The following is a 19683-nucleotide window of genomic DNA, read 5'->3' on the forward strand; positions in this document are numbered from 1 at the left end:
AGTGCCATTAACAGGACCGCAGGCGTTTTTCTTTTCTTTTTCTTTTTTTTTTTTATTCCACCTCTTCTTTTCTTTCATTTGAGTTAAAAAATCTCATACAAAGAAAGTTAAAGTATTATTATTATCATTATCATTTTAACGAAAGCAAATAAAACACAAACACACACACACACACAAAAAGACAGAAAAAAAATCAACGAAGAAAGAAAAAAAAACAGCACCAACTAAAGATTTAGAAAAAAAAAAGAAGGTTAAATATATACATAAATATAAGTGATGAACATATAAAAAAAAGCGCATGAATAAGCGGGTCAAATTAAAGGGAAGGGAAGTAGAAAGTAACAAGAAGGAGAGAGAGAGAAAAAGGAAAAAAAAAAGGAAGTGCTACAAGACTAAAGAAAATATTTTTTCTTTACAAAAAAAAAGATTTAAAAAAAGGTAAAAAGAACAACATCGTGAGAAGGAAGGTTTTCTTTTCCTTTTAACTTAAAATAATAATAATAACAATAATAACAATTATTATTTAGTATTTTTTCCCCTCTAACATATATATATATATATATATTCTTTATTTTCTTTTTTTTCTTTATACATAGGTATTCTCATTCTTCTAATCTTTCCTCCCTTCACGTACACACACACACACACAACAAAACAAAACAAAAAGAACAATAAAATATCAGAAGTAATAAACGGATGCCAACGCATCAAAGCAGTAAACAAGGAAAAAAAAATGAGAGAGAAGACGGAAAACACCGTGAATGAAATAAAACAATACACACATGGCAATTCAAAGAAATAATGATAGTAATATTAAATTTTTCTTTTTTTTCTTTAAAAAAAAAACGGCAATGGCAACAACAACAACAACAACAAAAGATCAAATGCATGAGTGAGCACACATGAAGCGGGAAACACACACACACACACCCCATAGGAACACACATATGCATAAAAATGAAAACAAAACAAAAGCAAAAACAAAACGAAACAACAAAACAAAACAAAAAAAAGGAAAAGGAAAGGAAAAAAAAAGGGAAAAGGAAGAGGGGCGCGCCACCGCAGAGAGTGATGAGGCGCTCAGGAGAAATATTAATAAATAAGAAAGAACCAAACACCAACCCCAAAAAAAACCCTAATTTTTATATATTTAAAGAAATATAAACCGGAACAAACAATTTAAAAGGAAGAGAAAAAGAAAAAGGAAAATTTGGACGAATGAGTGTGGAAGGACTTGCGCTGCTTTTGCATGCCTCTTCCAATACAAACACCCCAACGCACAAATACACACACATATTAATATTAATATTAATATATATATATTCTTTCCTGAAGATGCCCCCCCCCAAACAACCCCAATTCTCCTCCCTTCCTCCTTTTTTTCCTTTTGATCTTCCAATCAACAAAGGCACACAAAAACAGCAGATATAAACACAAAAATATAAAAGAAAACACAAACATATGTGCGAAAATATTGGACACATATAATGATATATTTCCTTCATTTTTCTTGTTGAAATATTCGTGTCTGTTTAGCCCCGTTTTTTAATTCATTCTCTTTTTAACACCATTCATTACTTTTATTACTATTATCAGGTCGCCATCTATTTTCTTTTTTATTTTCTGCTTCTGTTTTTCCTCCTTCTGTGAATTATTGAAAAAGTTAGTGGATTAAAAAGAAAAAAATTAGAAACTTTAATACCAACAAAAGCAGGCGTAATAATCACAAACACACAAACACACGCAGTTACATGTACATATATATATATGAAACGTAACAAATGGAAGGAACAAAACAAATGAACACAAAACATCAGACATCGAAACCAAAACAAAACAATAAAAACAAGAAAACTATCTAAAAAAAAGAAAAGGAATAAAAGGAGTGATGTGTTCGGTGTCGCATAACGACGAATGGAGGGGGGAAATATACGGCCGGGATGAGAGAATAGCAATAAATGAAAAAAAAAAACAATTGAAAAGAGAAAAAAGAAAAAAACAGGCCGTAAGCACATTACTTGTCTTTGTTGGAGGAAAAAAAAGCAAAAAAAAAGAGATGGAAGTTGGGAAAGAGAAAAAAAATTCTCACCATCGGAGTGGTGGAGCATGTTCGTTTTTTCTTTCCTGCTGATTTAACTTGATTTGTTTCCCCCTCCTTTGGTTTGTCCTGTTTCATCCTAAAATCTCATAAACATATTTATGTATACACTTATATATATATATATATATACGCGTGCGCATGCGTGTGTTTGTGTTTTACTCTATTCATTCATTTTGCTTTTTGTTTGTTTTTGGTTTTGGTTTTTCACCATACATCATGATCACACCAGTTGTTTGTTTGTTTACTTTTTTATTATTTTTCATTCCTTTCTGTTATTTTGCTTGTTTGCTCCTCTTTTACTACTGCCGTAGCATCACTTAGCCTTCACTGTATTGCTTTCTACTGTACACTTCTCGTCTCTTCTACTCCATTCTTCCTCTCTCTCTCTCTCTCTCTTTTCCTTCATCTTTGCGTATCCCAAGCTTACAGAAGTAGGCCACGACAGTAATAATAATAATAATAATAGTAAACAAAACTTGAGGTTAAAAGGAGCAGCGTATCTCATTTCTTCGGTTCCTTTCCCTCTGGCGCCTCCACCTTCCTTTTATTATTCATTCCTCATATTTCGTAGAAATCGCATAGCACTTAAACGAACAGACGCATGGTACTCAATCCAAGTCATTTAACAGAAGAGATACGACTCCTTTGGAACTGCAGGGCTCAATGGGCGTTCATATCCCGGACCCGCCTGTCGTGAGCGACGCGCTCCGTTCCGCTGAAAAGCCAAAGCGGCCTCCACATCAATGACAGAATCGCCACTACTGCTTTTAGAACAGTGTCCCTCATCTTCACCAGCGCGGCACGATGCTTCCACACAATCCTCAAGGGGATTTTGTCCACTTGTTGGAGCTGAGAATCCCCACAGCGGTGGTTCACTAATGGAAAAGAACTCCATCATGGCTTCTTCATCGGGGTCAATGCGGTGGGGACGCTCGCGGAATGTAAGCAAAGACGATGGGATATGGGCAGGTGGTGAGGGCTTCCGTACCGTCATCTTTCCAACAGAAGACCGCCGCAATTCATATGAAGGCGAGGGGACAACACTTAAACTGCCTGCATGACGCTCACACATCTGGTCTGGAGGAACTCCTGGGCAATGCGGTAGCCGAATGGGCGATAGCGACGGGCAGCTGTTGCGGGCGGCATCATCATCCCTGGAAACATTGGCGTAACGACGAAGTGGATGCTCGCCACTTGTTGGCAAGCGCTCCAACCATCTTCTGCATCCGTGAGTTTCAACCGTCCTCACCGATGTGGGCGCCTCGGTGTTGCTGTGATGAGTGGCATTTTGCATGCGCGCTGCATCACCCTTTACGATATCCGGCCCGAAGTGGTCGTGGTGAGCTGCACACTTTGACTCGATACAGTTCATAACTACTGCAATACTATTTTCTTTCTTTACACTGTGTTTTTTTTCCCCCTTTCGTGAAGCCTGCTTCTTTTTTTTTTTTTTGGGGAGCAACAGCACGTTACTGGATGTGTGAATGTACCCAGGTGTTCTCTGTTTTATTTGTTTTTAATATCAGCGAGGAGATGCAGGTGTTAGCGACCTTTCAGAATTTTTTTTACAAAAAAAAAAGCTTCCCCCGTGGCTGCTGAATGACAAGCAAAAGAAAGAAAAAAAGAAAAGAAAGCAGTTGGGACAAGCGACACTCGTCTTCTTTTCACCAGAAAACGCAAACTTCGACTAAACGTAATGAGAATGAGTAGTCCAAGTCTAAATAAGCTGCTTTTTCCCCCTTTTTGTTGGTGTTGATTCGGTTCTCTTCCACCAGTGGAATGGACGTAACGCCGAAAATGGTCGGATTCACTGATAAAGCACCAGCCGTGTGTTCTCACGGAAACTTTTAACAAAAAAAAAATGGTGTTTCAGATTTATTAATTCACTTTACCTCGATTATTTTCCTTTCCTTCCAACTTTTTTTTGTTTTTCTTCCTTTCCTTTCCCTCCCAGTGTTCGTTTTTCTCCCAGCTCACCTCATTCCTCCCTCACTATTTTTGACAATCAATTCTTTCTTTTCTTCTTTCCTCGCTGTCAAAAATAATTAAGCTGCGAAAAGAAGGAAAAGAAAAAAAAGAAGAATAGTTCCCCTCAACTCCTGTATCATCCTCAATTACGTCAGAGGAGTGTGTGCGCAACAAAGTGGGAAACAAAGAGGGAAAGGAGAAAAGTGTCATGTAACGTCTGAATGCGCTGCACCCCTAATATATATATATATATACGTTTATGTATAATATTTTCAGTTCCCTCTGTGTGTGTGTGTGTGTGCGTCTTGTTCCCCCATCCTCTTCGTCTTGTCGGTGTCATAACCATTTACAACTTCAAACGTACTTTGCTTCCCCCTTCCCCCGCCCTTCACAAAGACAGGGACAAAAAGAAACACCCTATAAGGAGCAAACGTAACCAAAATAACACACACCTAAAACAAATAATGAAAGAAAATAGTGATGAGAATGAGATACGGGGCAACTTAAGGTTTAGGTAAGCTGAGGAGAGGGGGAAAAAAGAAAAAAGAGGAAAATACAAAGGGTTCAGTTCAAAAGCACTGCCATCATTTTGGCTGCTTCCACTTCCGCCTTTTGCAAGACTTGTGTAGTATTGGCAGCGGGGAACCCCGACTGGGCTGCCGACGGCTTTCCACCCCCTTTCCCTACGGCTGTTTTGGCCCAACTGACTGCGTCCAGCTTCTTAGCAACGAAGGCGGGGGGAAGAGAAACAAGTGCAAGTGCCTTACTTTCATCACTCCCCACAAGAAAAAGCCCCACATCTCCCGAGACTGCCTTGGAGAATCCGTCTGCATACGCTTGCAATGCCTCGCGGTCGGCGCCGGTGTCAGTGAGATGCCGCACCAACAGCGGCCCCGCAGACGCATCATACGCCTCCGCCGCGGCACGGCCAGCTTCCGTTGCCTTCTCTTTCATCTGCGCCGCCTGTGCCTTGAGAGCTCCGAGGACATTTTTGATGCTCCCGTCAATTTCTTCCCGCAGTGTGTTCTTGACGACGAGGGGAATCGCGCTGTCACCCACTTTCTTGTTCAGCACTGACAGACTTTTCGCCACGGCATCGGAGGCGGGGCGAGACATGATTTCCCGGTACTCCTGCTGAAGTGCTTTACCACCCTCTTGTGCCTTACGGGCGGCGTCACGTGTTGCGACGACCATCCGCCGAATACCTTTCATAAGGGATTCCTCAGAAAGAATAACAGCCAACTGCGCATCTTGCGTGTTGGAGAGGTGCGTCCCACCGCAGAACTCGGTGGAGTACGCCCTCCACTCTTCGCTCTCTGGCTCTGCGATAAGTTTTTCAACTGGGACCCCGACAGATATAACGCTGACGGGGTCCGGGTACTTCTCCCCAAACATGTGTCTCAGGCCTGCGATCCGGCTGGCAGCATCCAATGCGATTTCTTTGCGATATACCTCTAATCCTTGTTGGATTATTTGATTGATAAGCTTCTCAACCTTGATGAGATCCTCCAGGCTAACCTTGTTATTGTAGCTGAAATCAAACCGCAGCATTTCAGGTGTGACGAGCGACCCCTTTTGGTTCACCTCCATGAAGTTATCCTTGGCCTCCTCCTCCAGAACACGGCGCAAACACCAGTTAAGAATGTGCGTGGAGGTGTGGTTCGCGGCGATAGGTAGGCGCCGCTCGTAGTCCACTTGCAACTCCACTGACGCCGTGACGGGAATGGGTGCAGCTGCCCCATCCTCCACTGACCTCATACCACCCACGTGCACGATGTATCCCCCTACATTGTACACCTTCCTCACATCAAATATAGCGTCCGGTGCGGCGACAATGCAGCCCGTGTCATATATTTGGCCACCAGCCTCGGCGTAAAAGTTTGTAACATCAAGTATAATACCGATATCCTCGGGGCCCATTTCAGAATCAGGAAGAAGCACGTCCACGAAGCTGCCACTTTTCTTGTCGAAAATGGCTTTCACCTCCGCCACATGCTTTTTCCACGTGTATTTGGCCGAATCATCCGTTGGGGAGACACCGCCAGCCTTAAGCTCTTCTAACTGGTGCACGTCAATGAAGGTCTTTGCCGCCGCCACGCGACCAGAGCTCAATTGGCTAGCCTTCATCGTGGCGTGAAAACCTTCAAGGTCGACACTCATGTTGGCCTTCTCCGCAAGAAGGCTGGTTAGGTCAACTGGAAAACCGTAGCGGTCGTGCAGTATAAAGGCATTTTCACCGCTGATGACATTGTTAACTGCCTCTGCCACAGCCTTGTTAAAGTGCTTTAGTCCAGTTTCCCATGTCCTAGCGAAGGATGTTTCTTCATCTGCCAGCACGCCTTTGATACGCTGCACCGTTCGCGGCTCTTGTATGTGTTTGAAGAACGGCCCAAGGGACGAGACGACCGAATCCACGAGTTGATGGAAGAACCCCACTTTCGCGCCAAGAAACTGAACTCCATAACGCACGGCACGCCGGATGATGCGACGCAACACAAAGCCCCTTCCGACTGAGTCCGGCATGGCACCATCTGCAAGAGCCACTGTGAGGCAGCGGATATGGTCTGCCACGGCCCGGTAGGCCACTGTGGCGTCGCACGTATCGTGGCGTACCTCCGCATAGGACTTCTCAAACCCAGTTACTTTCTGGATGGTGTCAAACAGAGGTGTCCACGCGTCTGTGTCATAATTCGAGTCTGCGCCTTGCAGTATAGATGTAAGCCTCTCTAGCCCCATCCCAGTATCCACGTGCATCTTAGGAAGTGGAACAATAACACCACCCGCGCGACGCTCGAACTGCATGAAAACAAGGTTCCAAACTTCGAGAACCATGGGATCGTCTTTGTTCACCAAGTCGGCTGCATCTCGGCCTCCAATTCGGTCAAAATGGATCTCCGAGCACGGCCCGCATGGACCCACGTCCCCCATTTCCCAGAAGTTGTCCTTCGCATTTCCAGCGATGACGCGGCTGGCTGGAAGCAACTGCAGCCACAACTGTTTAGACTCTTCGTCAGCCTCTATGCCATTCGCGGGATCACCTTCGAAGTACGTCGCGTAAAGGCGATCTTTGGGAAGTTTGTACACCTCAGTGAGAAGTTCCCACGACCACAGTATTGCCTCCCGCTTAAAGTAATCACCAAAGGACCACGAGCCCAACATCTCAAAAAAGGTGTGGTGGTACGTGTCGCGGCCCACGTCGTCCAAGTCGTTGTGCTTTCCACCTGCACGGATACACAGTTGCGAGTTGACAGCACGGGTGAGGCGACCAAAGTCTGTGTTGGGGTCTGCGGTACCAAGAAAAAGGTTCTTAAACTGGTTCATTCCCGCGTTGGTGAACAGTAACGTGGGGTCGTTGTGGGGGACCACCGCGCTGGATGGGACAAAAGTGTGACCCCGCTGCTCAAAAAAACTGACAAACTCCTGCCGCACCCGATTAACAGGCCATTCAGTCACCGCTTTTGTCATCCGTGTTAGTAATGTCAATTCTCGGTGCAACGTTGCGGTGCTTGGAATACCAACTTGAAATAAAAAAGAAAGAAGGAAAGAAGGCAGAACGAACGAAGTAAATAGGAAGCGGAAATAAAGCAAGAACGACCAGTTAGAGGAGGAGCAAAGGCCACTAAACGCTTGCCAATGAACCTACATACTTCACTGCTTCCTAGCGCTGTAGAGGGCAATCAAACTGGGGAAGATGGTTGGGGAGGCAACTGCTGGCGAAAAGGAAGAATCAAATGGCGCTGAAGGCTAGACAAAGACGCCTCTCCTCAACCCCCAAAATTTTGACTCCCTTCTGCTTTTTCCAACTGAAGGAGCCCACCCCGGTCCAATTCTCCCCTAAGACACACACACACACACACATATATATATATATATATATATACATGCATACATGTATTGCTGTGCACTCATCTTAGAATACGATGCGGAGGCAACAGTAAACAACCACAGCACCTAAACTAACACCAACGGCCAATGCGCCCGACAGAGCAAATGCCACCCGCCCACCTGACTGTTGTTGCATCCAAGCAACCGTGTCGGCTACGGAGTGTTCCAATTCACTAAGGCTCTCCTCGTTATGTATCACACGATCGGCACGTTTGCACTTTTCCGATATGGGCATCTGTGCATTTATCCTTTGCAGTGCTTGCTCCCGCGTAAGCCCGTTACGTTTGGCCATTCGCTCAACCTGTTGCTCTTCACTACACGACACAACTACCACCCGGTCAACGAGCCATGTGTAAATGTTGGATTCATAAAGAAGCGGTACATCGAGGACAACGAGGAGGGGCCCTTGTCCCCTAAGCTGCTGGCGCAAGCTCTGCCACCACAGACCAATAACCATCTTCATGGTTGCACGAAAAATGGGAAAATTCATAATTCGTGCGAGGGCACGACGCGCGCTGGGGTCACTGAAAATGATACTGCCAAGTGCAGCACGGTTAACTTCGCCAGATTGTGGATCAACACAGTTAGGCCAGCGCCTTGCAATCTTCCGTGTGCACGGCATGAATGGGCGTTGTAGCTCACGCACTACAAGGTCCGAGTCTACGACAACAATGTGATGACTTTCTTTCAGCAGTAATGAAACGGTCGACTTTCCGCACGCGATCCCCCCGGTGAGACCGACGAGTAGCATGGCGACCCCCTCGATAGCGCTAGCATGTTTGAAAGGGAAAGCGCAAAGCACCCAAGCATGTGTGCAGCATTTGGTTCCGTGAGTGGTGGAAGGGATGGAGTAAGAAAACGGAAGAAAACAACAAAGAGGTGAAACAGGTTAGTCATAGCTCAATGCCAAATTAAGTAACATAATGAGGGAGGATTTGCGGCGGTAAACACACCCTCAGCACCGCACGCCAGTGCGCACAAAGTTAGAATTCGCGCACAACAAACGCATGGAGCGTTGATAGACTTTTTTTTAAAAAAAAAGAAAAGAGGCTAAAAGTACGAATGAAACTAACGGATGCAGGAAAGGACAGCGACTCATCGGGAACGTCGAGGGGTGTCGCGAGACAACTCTCTAATTCTTACCAGCGGTGGACTTCGCCTTTGTCTTGCCGGAAGCAACCCTGGCCTTGCGTGCAGCACGGGCCTTCTCGACACGCTTTTTGGCAGCTGGCGTGCTGTCCACTTTCTTAGCGTTCTTGAGAAGCTTCTTAAGTGCAACCTTGTGCCACGAGACGGGGTTCTTTTTGTCGTTTTCGTCGAAGATCTTGCGTGCCCAGTAGGCGCGAGACCGCTTGGCAACACGCAGTTGGTAGCGCTCGAAATCAGTCGATTCGGCAAAAGCCTTCTTGGCTGCGATGCGGACAGCAGACTTTGTGGCGGCGTACTTCTCAAGGACCTTCTTCGACTCGAGCGCCTCCTTTAGTGCCTTGGTGCTGCAGTTACGAGAGATGGAGACACAGAACTTCAGAGGCTCGACGTTCTTTAGGTTTTGCACGTGACGCCACATCTTTTGCTCGCAAGGATTCTCCACTAAGACGCGGTTGGCGTCAACGATGTCGACTATCACACCGACACGGTTCTGCCTGGGACCGCGAAGGATGCGCACAAGGCGGCCAGCACGGATGTAGTTTGCCTTCACCATTTCGCGTTGCCGTATGCGGGTGCGCTTTTCCTTGGTGTCAGAAACCTCTTCCTTTTCCTCTTGTCATCATGGTCAATAAAAGCGGTAGGACATATCATGAAAGAGGGAGTGGGTTGACAGGAGAATGGTTTAAGTTGTTATCAGGCAACAACTTACAGGGGCGCTCTGTGGGTGGAGTCAGAGATGACATCCACGAGGGAAAGGCAAGTGCATTGCGGGGCCCTAACCGGTTAGTGCGGGTCGTGAAGTTTTTGCATTGTTCCCCGTTTATTTTTTTTTCCCCCTTTGTTCGATGAACGTGTCCATCACTGTTTCACGAGAAAAGAAAGAAAAATATAAGAATTTGCACGGGGTTGCACTTCCACTCTCCAAAAAAAAAACCGACGAGCCAGAATATGATCACAAACCCCGTTCCACAGGTGTATGCAGGCACATACACATACACACGCAAAAGAAAAAGCAGCGACACGCTGAAGTACAGCATGTATGAAAGTAGCCCATATCGAATTGGCAAGCGGATGGGGGTGGGGGAGGAGAGAGCAACGAAACGGGACGGCTGAAATATGTGCAGCAAGAGAAAAAAAAGAACCAAAGTATGCATGGGACGGTAATGCGAGCACGCATTCTCAACATACCCTTTTGGACACTTTTCCCGTTTCCAAACCTGTCATGCTGTTCTTCCTCAATCCTTTCACCTTCCCCCCTCAAACCATTGGAAGCTCCAGGAAGGTGATAGAAGCGCCTGTCATTAGAAGGCTTGATGTGTGCAGGGAATCGTACAGAGAATATGTTTCATACACATAAAAGGCCACGTTAAATCCCGTACACGGGTGGATCCGGTCCAGAGTACTCAGCGACACCAATGCAGCCCCTATTGGTACCGTGTCTCCATCATATGGACGTACCTCTGCGAGGTTCAGGCGCAAAAATTGCTGACATTTCGCACCAGGCCACTTCCATAGCTCAAGTTCATCATCCCACTGAAGGCTTCCACTCGCACTTTGATATTGGGGCTGCGTTTCACTCGTTACCACTTTCCAACCCTGTTGATCTAGTAGTGTAATACTCACTTGAAACGCCGATGAGGCGCTCGCAGCAAATTCAGAAACCATTGGAAAGCCACGAATAGTCCCGAGCCGTAGAATGCACCGGCATGTTTTCTGCGAAACGTCTACCGCTGGCGCATCAAAAGGAAGCATTGTAACACCACTTTGTGGACCCTGCGAATGAGCACTGACCGGTTGCACCCCTTGGGTAGATGAATCGGCACTCACGGGGTAAACCATGCTGTTGCCGTTGAGGGCGCCAACGATAGTGACAGCCTCAGCAATGAATGGTGTACCGTCTTCCAAGTCATGTGTTACCGCACCTCGTGAGCCATTCTTGTGCCTCTGGACGCTAGGCCGGAAGACAGGGAGAAGGCTCAGGAGCAGTGGAAACTCATCCGAGGGACTGAAGTGCCTATTGGTAATACACGCTGCGTTAAGCCAGTAGTGATACGGCGTATCTATGGCATTTGGTTGAGGGGTGGAGCTATGGACATTTATGATAATTGGCGCAGAAACGGGCCTGGGCCCGTTAACAAGAAGCTGTAGGTGCAATTTTTTCATACAAGCACATTCGCCAATGGTCCACGTGGCAGTGAAGTATGCACGTTGCTGAGGGCGCACTGTGACGACATGAGCTGGTTCTACAGAGATGTAAGCACAAGCGTCGTGCAAGGGCAGCAATTGCATTGCGAGCGCTGTATCAACTGTAGTGTTCATAACAGAAATGACATTGGTAACAACGTAGCTTCCCTCATCGTTGAGCATAAAGGAAGGAAAATAGAAGTCTAACGTGGAGACCCGGACCGACCCAAAGTCATACTCCAGTGGGGTGATGCCGTCCTCACGACGACCATCCCACTCACTGCTACGGACCTCCACCTCTGCAATAGCGTACACCGTCTCGGAATCAATTGCGGCTTGTGTTGGGAACAGGTACACAGGGTATTTGGTATAATGCTGGTTCTCTCTCAAAATGGCAGTGCTGTTGAGCATCCCCACGCCATAAGTTACGTGACCCTCTTCTCCCCCAACAACCTCCAGCACCAACATCAACCCCTGAGAGCTAGATATGTTAAAGCAGGCGGCATCGCTACAATTCGCGCTATCACCACTGGTACTAGCAATGCCATTTCTAATCTCTTCAACGTGCATGTGACGCGTGTCGTTGTCATCCCAACCGACGCCTATCCAGCCCGGGTTGGCCGAGATGGGTTTAAGACTCGTCCTACCTACGTGTACAGACTCATTTACTACACGAATACCAATGGGCCGATGAGATCCCCATTGTTTTCGTACTCGCGCCAACCTCAGAGTTACCTCTTCCACTGTGTCGATGAAAAGGAGGCGGCTAATGTACAGTCTGTACATTTTCGAGTTAGTGGTCCATGAGCATTCACACTGAGACACGGACGAAATCTCAGGAGGGGATGCAGCATTCATCACTAATTCACGAATGTCCTTTGCAGCTCTGCTCTATCGTATGTATTACCGTTGCTCTCCTGATTCGAATCCCTTTCTCCCTCCTCGCCTACTGACCCCACTTTACGTCCTTCGTGAAGGGAAGTATCGCAGGGTCACAACTGGCAGCTGTGCCAAGCGTCAGCTCCGACTGATATCTTGAAAGAAAATCCGTCCTGTTGATACGTAAAAAAAATGAAGGGATAAATTGTTAATTGAGTGTGTGTCACAGAAACATGTGAACAATCCAACACGTACATGTGCTTCCATTAGCGGATGCCGTTCATGCGGAGTCGTCATTTTCACGCAAAAGTAGCAAGATGAGTTGCTGGTAGTGAATGGTGAATGGTAAATACAACAGCGCAGTTAAACCATTGGTGAGACGCCACACCGTTCCACGCGTGCAGAGAATGTTTGTGCCCAGAGCAGGGGGAACAAACGGTAGATGAACGTCACTATATTACATTCTTAACATCCACCAATCATATTGTCGTTAAAACGGCACTGGTGAAGGTGACAAAACGACCAGGTTTTCTATGGAAAGGGACGACACGCCAAGACCAGTGTCGCAGGGACTCACATTCCTCTTGCCCAGTCTCTCGAACGAACATGACGGAGAATGGCATAAGGAAGCGTGGCCCCAAAGGTTGATGCATGAAACTAGGAGACGCCAATGAAAAAAAGAGAGCAGACTAGAAACCAGGTGGTTACAGGGAATGAGTGAGAGCGATTGTTCCTGTGTATTAAACCCGCGTGCTCAATGTCGTTAGATGTGCCTACCCGCCGATAAACGCCAATAACGGCGACAATTCCGTTAGGATGCCAGACACAAGTGTCCACGAGCTACCACAGCACAAAATTATGCAGGGCATCAAAAGCGTGATATGCTTTCCGTTCAGAAGCGGAGGCTTTGAGGGACCATTAGCACAACCGTTTTCTTTTCCTGCCGATGCTGCCTTGTGCACACCAAAAGACAAGCGACTTCAAGGTGGTCTAAGGCGCAGCCATAACCTCTGCAGATTTTATGGAGTTGTTAAGGGTGCATGCCGCCCCCTTCCCTTAACCCCAACTAAAAGCAGGGGTATACTCCAGAGTCCCCAGAAGTTTGCAGTAACGGTGGAGATATCCGAGTGCATGAGCACTATTCTCTTCCTGAAGAGGACCCATAAACCAATCCATTCGCGTCAAAAGAGCACGCCTAGATTATGTAAAACACCTCCAACTTGCGCATACGAACACCTCCATATTATATAAGAGGTATGGACACATCATCAACTCTGGATTCACGCCGGCAGATCCTAACGAGAGAAATTCATCACCAGAGACATAGCAGGACCGATCCCACGCACATCACTTCCCCCCTAGTTCAGTATAAACTAAACAGAAACATTACGAGAGCGCATTACTATAAAAACGAAAATAAATACATGTGTTTTGTCACATAAACAGGAATGAAGAGAGATGTCCGGAAGTTCGCTCAGCCTTCGGTGTCAGGTGGCTGAGGCAAAACCGGGTGTGGTACTGGAGCGCGGGGACAAATACGAACACAAGTACGCTCTGACACTTTATCGGTACTAAGGGAAGAGGGAAAGAAGACCACGTTTGAGTGCATGTAATCAAATGTACAAACATTACCTCAATCCTCACGAATAACCCACCCGCCGGCCATTTGCAGCCCGACAACAACCCCTTTAGAAAAAACAAACAAACAGCGAAACGAGTCTTCCGCGTGCGTTACTACTAACTCCCCACCAACTACCATGAAAAGAACCGCATGTGCTACGACTGCGGGGAGCAGTCAGTAATGCTTGCGTGCAGTTTCACACCTGCCATGGTCGCAGCCCATGCCCGTGTGGGGATCCCCCCTCGAGATTACCGCGGACTCAAGACAGTCATCATTCGCACAAATTTCGCACGAGTATAGGTGATAGGTCCATAAAAGCGAGACGGGTCTGAAGGGAAATTCTTTCCAACTACTGATTCTCACATATCCTCCATTTCAAACCCCAGCGTCCACGAACGATCCACTTGCACGCAGAATATGTGAAGAGTTCATCTTACCGAAGCTGACAAACGACCGGCGTCTACAGGGGCAATAACACAGGGTACACTCCCCGGGACATATACTACATTCGCCGTCCACGATTTCTCTACCGAATTAGAGGCAACGATCACTCCTGCGCAGTGTCCGGCGCTTCCTCGTCTCTAGTGACAAAACCTCCTTCTTCAGTGACCGGTGCGTTGCCCTCACTCTCACCTGTAGCCTCAGGTCCTTGACTTTCACCATATTCAACACGTTTTTGACCCCCTCCAGCCACTGCGTCGTGTTCGCCTTCTCCACGCGTAGCAGTCGTCTCGGCCGATAAGAATTGATGGCTGGCGGTATAGCGGTTGAAGACTGCTAAGTTTCCAAGAGAGATGGAAATTTGCCTCATCTCTGCATCCGTCAAGTCGAAGTTTTCAAATTCATCGATCACCATTTCCGGAATGTCCCCACTACTATCACTGCAAGAGTCAGCTTCCACGTGTATATTACCACCTTCCATCACCCTCGACGACCCCGCTTGCTCACCGGTTTCCGAAAATTCACTCTCAGAACTGTCACCTACCACCGTGTTTCCGCTTTTGAAACTCGCCAGAGGATATCCTATAGCATATGCGATGGCGCATGACAGCTCCTCCGGAAACAGGTCTGCCCGCACCCTATTTATTGAGAGGGCGAGGTAATAGTCCATGCACTCACGAACATCTCGAAGGCAGGTTGCCACATCAACATTCGTCAAATACATCTTCTTACAATTGTCGAAAAATAGCGCCGCCATGTTTTCACTTTCCTTTTCCCCGTTTGGCACATAAGGAAAAACAGGCGTCATCCTACTTTCATGATCTGTAAAAAGTGATGGTGGAATTTCTTTTACCGACTTGACGGTAAGCTCACGGAGACATAAGGCGAGCTCTACGGGGGTCACCGCTGTGGCATCAAATATCGTGAGGTTGGTCTCAAGGAACATACGTTCGTTAAAAAATATAAATGCCCGGTCTCCATATTTATTCTGCCTTTTCCTTGCCAACACAGATGTTGCCGCTAGTTGACAATGCTTGTCATCCCAACAAATAATCTCGGGTTGGCCTCCACTCCTTTTACTCCGGTACTCCAAAGAAGCGATCCGTGGATAAAGCGACCAAAGAACGACCAAGCGGATCAATCCTAGATTGTCAGAATGTCGAGAAGCAAATTTCACTGGATTTTTCGTCCTCCGTAGCAACGCAGAGTTCTCAACAAAACGTAGCAGCTGGTTTTTCGTGCGACTTATGGACCGCAGCACCGCTTGATCAGCGAAATTATGTATTGCATATTCTGGGCTGCACCCAGAACGTTTCCACCCATCAAAGAGTTTAAGGACGGACATGTGGTCCGAAAGAAAACCGTTGTCAATGGCGTCAACCGCTTTCTGGAGGTCACCCCTTTGATTGGGTGTATTTAAAAAGGGTGATTTCCCCGAAAGGAAGGCCGCGATTGTCGCAACCGGATCCAAAACACCAAAACAGGCAGCAGCGAGCAGCATTTTGCCCAATAACGGATGAACAGGCAACCTTGACAGCGCTCTACCAAGACTCGTCAACTGTTCAGCTTCAGGCGTGAACGCACCAATATCCTTCAAGAAATTAGTGGCATGTTTTGTTGAATATTCTGAGGGCACGTCAAGTGCACGGCTGAGAACCTCTACGCACGTTTCCTCTGGTCTTAAAGCCTTTGCAAGCAGGCAAACTTCCTCCAAGGGGGTTCTCATTATTTCCGGTGGGAGAAACTCAGGTAAAGCCTCATAGGATGACCGCGGAAGGAGGTGAATACACACACCTGGTCGGCAACGCCCGGCTCTACCACGACGTTGCAAGCCGTTGGCTCGGCTAATGAATTCTGCTGTTAAGGCCGACGTGTTTGCTGCGGGATCGTAAGATGAAACTTTCGTGAGGCAACTGTCAACAACATAGACGATGTCGTCAATTGTTATACTCGTCTCGGCTATGTTAGTTGAAAGCACTACCTTCCGGTAGCCTTTGGGGGCACGGTAAAACACCCGCCGTTGTTCTTCCGCGGTCAGACTAGAATGCAGCTGTAGGACGGACAACTCCCTGGACACATTTGACATTCGAATCATGTTTGCCACACGAGATATGGCCTGCCACCCCGGAAGGAAAACAAGTATACTCTCTGACAGATGTTGGGAACTTCTGTGAATATGTCCTATAAGCTTAACCACTATGTCGTACGGTACATGGGCCTGTGAGTCAAAGCCCAGTTTCGTGTCAACGGCTTCTTTTATCTTTTCGTACACCGAGCGCTTTGCCATATCTTCAGTATTGTTACCCGTACTCTGCATTGAAAGTGCATTATTTGGCAATTTCATAGAAGCAAGTGTTGAAAGTGGCATTTGGAGCCACTGTAAGACATCTTCCATGTAACATTCTCTCACGGGATGCAGTGTCCCTGGTATCTTGATAACTGGTATTGTTTCACCAACGGTAACGCCTGAAAAGTACGATATTATTTTCTCAACTTGTATTGTGGCGGACATGACGACTACCTTTATGTGGTTTGCATAGGCCCCTGGATTCCGCCGCTGATCAATAATTCGGTCGCGGAGAAGTAACAAGCAAAAATCTGTTTCGACGTCCCTTTCGTGCACCTCATCCACAATGAGACAAGAGACATCGGAAAGCTGTGGATCCGTGCGTAGACGACGCAGGAGGATTCCAGTGGTCATGTAAACAATTCTCGTTTCACTGCTTGTTATGTTGTCAAATCGGATGATATATCCACAACTGTTTCCACACGCTTCACCACGCTCCTCAGACACCCGCTGTGCAACGGAAAGGGCGCTGACCCTTCGCGGTTGGGTACACACTATCTGTAGATCTTTGTTGAATATCCCTGCATCGTACAACATTTGAGGTATTTGAGTAGTTTTACCGCATCCTGTGTCACCACTAATGACAACGATATCGCTTATCTTTACAGCATTGAGAATAGCGCCCTGTTGTCGGAAAGCAGGCAATGTTACCCGGAACCTTTGCAACTCCGCATACCGGTGGCGGGGCACTTTGCTAGTCGGGACGTTCCCCAACCCGGGTTGCACGACGGTTAACTGTCGACCCCCCTGGCGCTGCTCTCCCCTCAGCTTCAAGTCGCGGAACATCCGCTTAAGGAGTGGCCCCACCAATAGATTGATGTTCGAAACTTTAGGTCTGATGTATTCATCAGGAAGCCTCTGAGCCCCTTGGTAACCCTCTGTCCTCACTCGAACCCCGTTAGCAATCAAAAATTGCCTTCCCTGTTCTTCGCTCGTTTTGTTGAATTTTCTTAGCGTCAGGAAACGCTCGTTCTGCGACCCTGAAGATTTATGGAATAAACCAAAAGTGTGGGCGAACTTATGCACCTGCTGGCGACCTGCAGCAGACAGTGTTGGGGGGAACGAGAGCTCATGAGCGGTGGGATCGTCCACAAAGGCCTTTACCATACTTTGAAGGTGCTTTTTCAGACGCTTAAAATTCTCAGGGAATCCAATACCTTTTTGATTGTCGACAATGTCCAACACGCCGCGCTTTGTGTCGGAGTTATCGGACGCAGGCATATTCTCGCACTTTTGTCGAGAATCATTTCCCCTAGGTAAGGAATTGGTGAACTCCTGCTGAACTGGAGCACGTGGCAACAAAACGGGCGGCCACCAAACACCACCGGGCATCGGAAGTGGATGACCGTACATCGGGGCAGGTGGGAAGAAGCCCGGTGAGCACGCAGCCCTAACGGAGGCATGGGGCAACATTTGTTGCAGTTGTGAGGCCTGAGGGCTGCCACCCATCGGGAAGCGACGTATGTTCGCATCAACTGTTTGATGCTTCCCGCCTTCGCATCGCTTCTGGTTCATGACAGGACCAGTATCTATAACAAGAACAAAGCAAGCAACGAGCCTCTGCGCGCCTTCCTTTCCTTTAACAAGGGGAAAGGATCAGAAAGGCAGACAAAAATTCAGCAGAATTCGAATGAAAACAGAGGGCAGATGTTGGCGGTGTCACAAGCAAACGCGGTAAAGAACTTATCACAACATCTACACAATTAGCGCTCGATACACACGAGAAACACTCACAAGTCGTCTAGAACATCGTTCTTTCCCTTAGTGGTTTGACGCTGGTTGTACTCCTCGACGGCATGTTGTAGCTCTTCCAAAAACAGTGTGTCATTTAAAAAATCTTCCAGCGTTCCGTTTCGTCGAGCGTCAGACGCAAGAACCTCATGTAGCACAACCTCTTCCTCGACACCGTCACCAGAACTATAGGAAGTCACAGTTATCTCGAGGGCAGCGATGTTTCCGTACATCCAACGGCTCATGCCCACGTCTATAGCAATCACGCTGCCTCCACAAAAAGTTTCCACTCTCCCTGAGCGTTGGGGAGTGTGACCCACAACCACCCGTTTTACCCCCAGTGAAGCGAGCGCTTTTTTTGTATCGGCACAACGACCATTTGAAGCATCAAGGAACATCTTTCGGGACCACAAAGGACCGGTTGAACCCAAAAGGATATGACCAAAATTTTTTGTACGTATCGCCTGCTTGGCTTCCCGGTTTAGCCTCTCAATTCCATCGGAAACAACATGTTCGTCAATGCCAGCATGAACAAATAAGGTATCGGCGACAGCATACGCTACTGTGAAATTTTCTAAAATAAATCCTCCGAACGTGCCGTCGAGTTCAAACGCGCGCTTGCGCAACGCCCTTGTCAAAAACCCACCCATAGATTTTGAATGGACATAATGAAAGTGACCCTGAAGATTTAGAAGCTCGTGATTTCCCATAAGCAGAACTACTTTGTCATCAGTGTAGTTCGTGCGCACCTCATTAAAAAGCGAAACAGCCATCTCAAGTACCTCCAAATCTTCCTCACCTCTATCAATCAAATCTCCAGTTTGTATTAGGGTTGTCCGCAATCGTGTGCCGTATTCCCTAAAGAAGTTACCTTCCTTAGTCCCCCATCTGGGCTTCCACACCACTTGTTTACTACTGTTAGAACGTAGGCTAATGACGCCGGACATCTCAAGGATTTGCCGAAAACGCTCGGCATCTCCATGCACATCTCCGACGGCCACAATACGGTGTATTTCAATGGGAATGACATTCCTGCTAAGGGGGTTTGCGTCTACATTAGCACAACATCGTATGCCCAAATGTGCAACCAGAACTAGCGAAATTAACAAGTATTTCCCCACCATTAAAGACGGCTAAAGTATTAAACTGTCTGGTACACAACACGATATTTTGTGTCAATACGAAACACCTTAGATATTAGAAGTCGAGAAGGACATCATACGAGAACTGAAGGCAGGAGAAGGTTGAAAACACAAAAACAGCCCACAATCAGACAAATACTGAGTGAACAAGGCACCATTAGCACAGTTCGTAATGTCCTTAACGTAATAGGGATGACTCCTTTGCTGACACAAACACATGGTCGAAGACAAATCA

At 47.0% G+C, this 19683-nt stretch overlaps 7 protein-coding genes across 7 annotated transcripts, besides 17 other annotated features; all 7 read right to left on the reverse strand.

Annotated features, from left to right (window-relative positions):
• Positions 1-19683: part of a sequence feature (sequence corresponds to BAC RPCI93-3D8) that runs on past both edges of the window.
• Positions 26-54: a microsatellite.
• Positions 320-381: a sequence feature (GA-rich).
• Positions 491-517: a microsatellite.
• Positions 546-565: a microsatellite.
• Positions 809-846: a sequence feature (AT_rich).
• Positions 856-876: a microsatellite.
• Positions 961-1013: a microsatellite.
• Positions 1137-1165: a sequence feature (AT_rich).
• Positions 1294-1324: a sequence feature (AT_rich).
• Positions 1790-1873: a sequence feature (A-rich).
• Positions 1954-1999: a sequence feature (A-rich).
• Positions 2194-2230: a microsatellite.
• Positions 2473-2497: a microsatellite.
• Positions 2547-2570: a microsatellite.
• Positions 2724-3473, reverse strand: Tb927.6.690 (hypothetical protein, conserved; the record flags this gene model as incomplete). The annotated part of the gene is made up of 1 exon (XM_840099.1): positions 2724-3473. One exon carries the CDS (start codon positions 3471-3473, stop codon positions 2724-2726), a length of 750 nt encoding a protein of 249 aa, XP_845192.1.
• Positions 4003-4053: a sequence feature (CT-rich).
• Tb927.6.700 (alanyl-tRNA synthetase, putative) lies at positions 4634-7534 on the reverse strand (the record flags this gene model as incomplete). The annotated part of the gene is made up of 1 exon (XM_840100.1): positions 4634-7534. The coding sequence occupies one exon, from the start codon at positions 7532-7534 to the stop codon at positions 4634-4636; it is 2901 nt and encodes a 966-aa protein (XP_845193.1).
• Positions 7927-7964: a microsatellite.
• On the reverse strand, positions 7980-8705 carry Tb927.6.710 (dephospho-CoA kinase, putative; the record flags this gene model as incomplete). Its single annotated transcript, XM_840101.1, has 1 exon — positions 7980-8705. The coding sequence occupies one exon, from the start codon at positions 8703-8705 to the stop codon at positions 7980-7982; it is 726 nt and encodes a 241-aa protein (XP_845194.1).
• Tb927.6.720 (40S ribosomal protein L14, putative) lies at positions 9087-9656 on the reverse strand (the record flags this gene model as incomplete). Its single annotated transcript, XM_840102.1, has 1 exon — positions 9087-9656. One exon carries the CDS (start codon positions 9654-9656, stop codon positions 9087-9089), a length of 570 nt encoding a protein of 189 aa, XP_845195.1.
• Positions 10361-12145, reverse strand: Tb927.6.730 (hypothetical protein, conserved; the record flags this gene model as incomplete). Its single annotated transcript, XM_840103.1, has 1 exon — positions 10361-12145. One exon carries the CDS (start codon positions 12143-12145, stop codon positions 10361-10363), a length of 1785 nt encoding a protein of 594 aa, XP_845196.1.
• Tb927.6.740 (ATP-dependent DEAH-box RNA helicase, putative) lies at positions 14335-18090 on the reverse strand (the record flags this gene model as incomplete). The annotated part of the gene is made up of 1 exon (XM_840104.1): positions 14335-18090. One exon carries the CDS (start codon positions 18088-18090, stop codon positions 14335-14337), a length of 3756 nt encoding a protein of 1251 aa, XP_845197.1.
• Tb927.6.750 (serine/threonine protein phosphatase, putative) lies at positions 18306-19430 on the reverse strand (the record flags this gene model as incomplete). The annotated part of the gene is made up of 1 exon (XM_840105.1): positions 18306-19430. One exon carries the CDS (start codon positions 19428-19430, stop codon positions 18306-18308), a length of 1125 nt encoding a protein of 374 aa, XP_845198.1.

The sequence above is a fragment of the Trypanosoma brucei genome, chromosome 6 (assembly GCF_000002445.2).
Source record: "Trypanosoma brucei brucei TREU927 chromosome 6, complete sequence".
Classification (NCBI taxonomy): domain Eukaryota; phylum Euglenozoa; class Kinetoplastea; order Trypanosomatida; family Trypanosomatidae; genus Trypanosoma; species Trypanosoma brucei.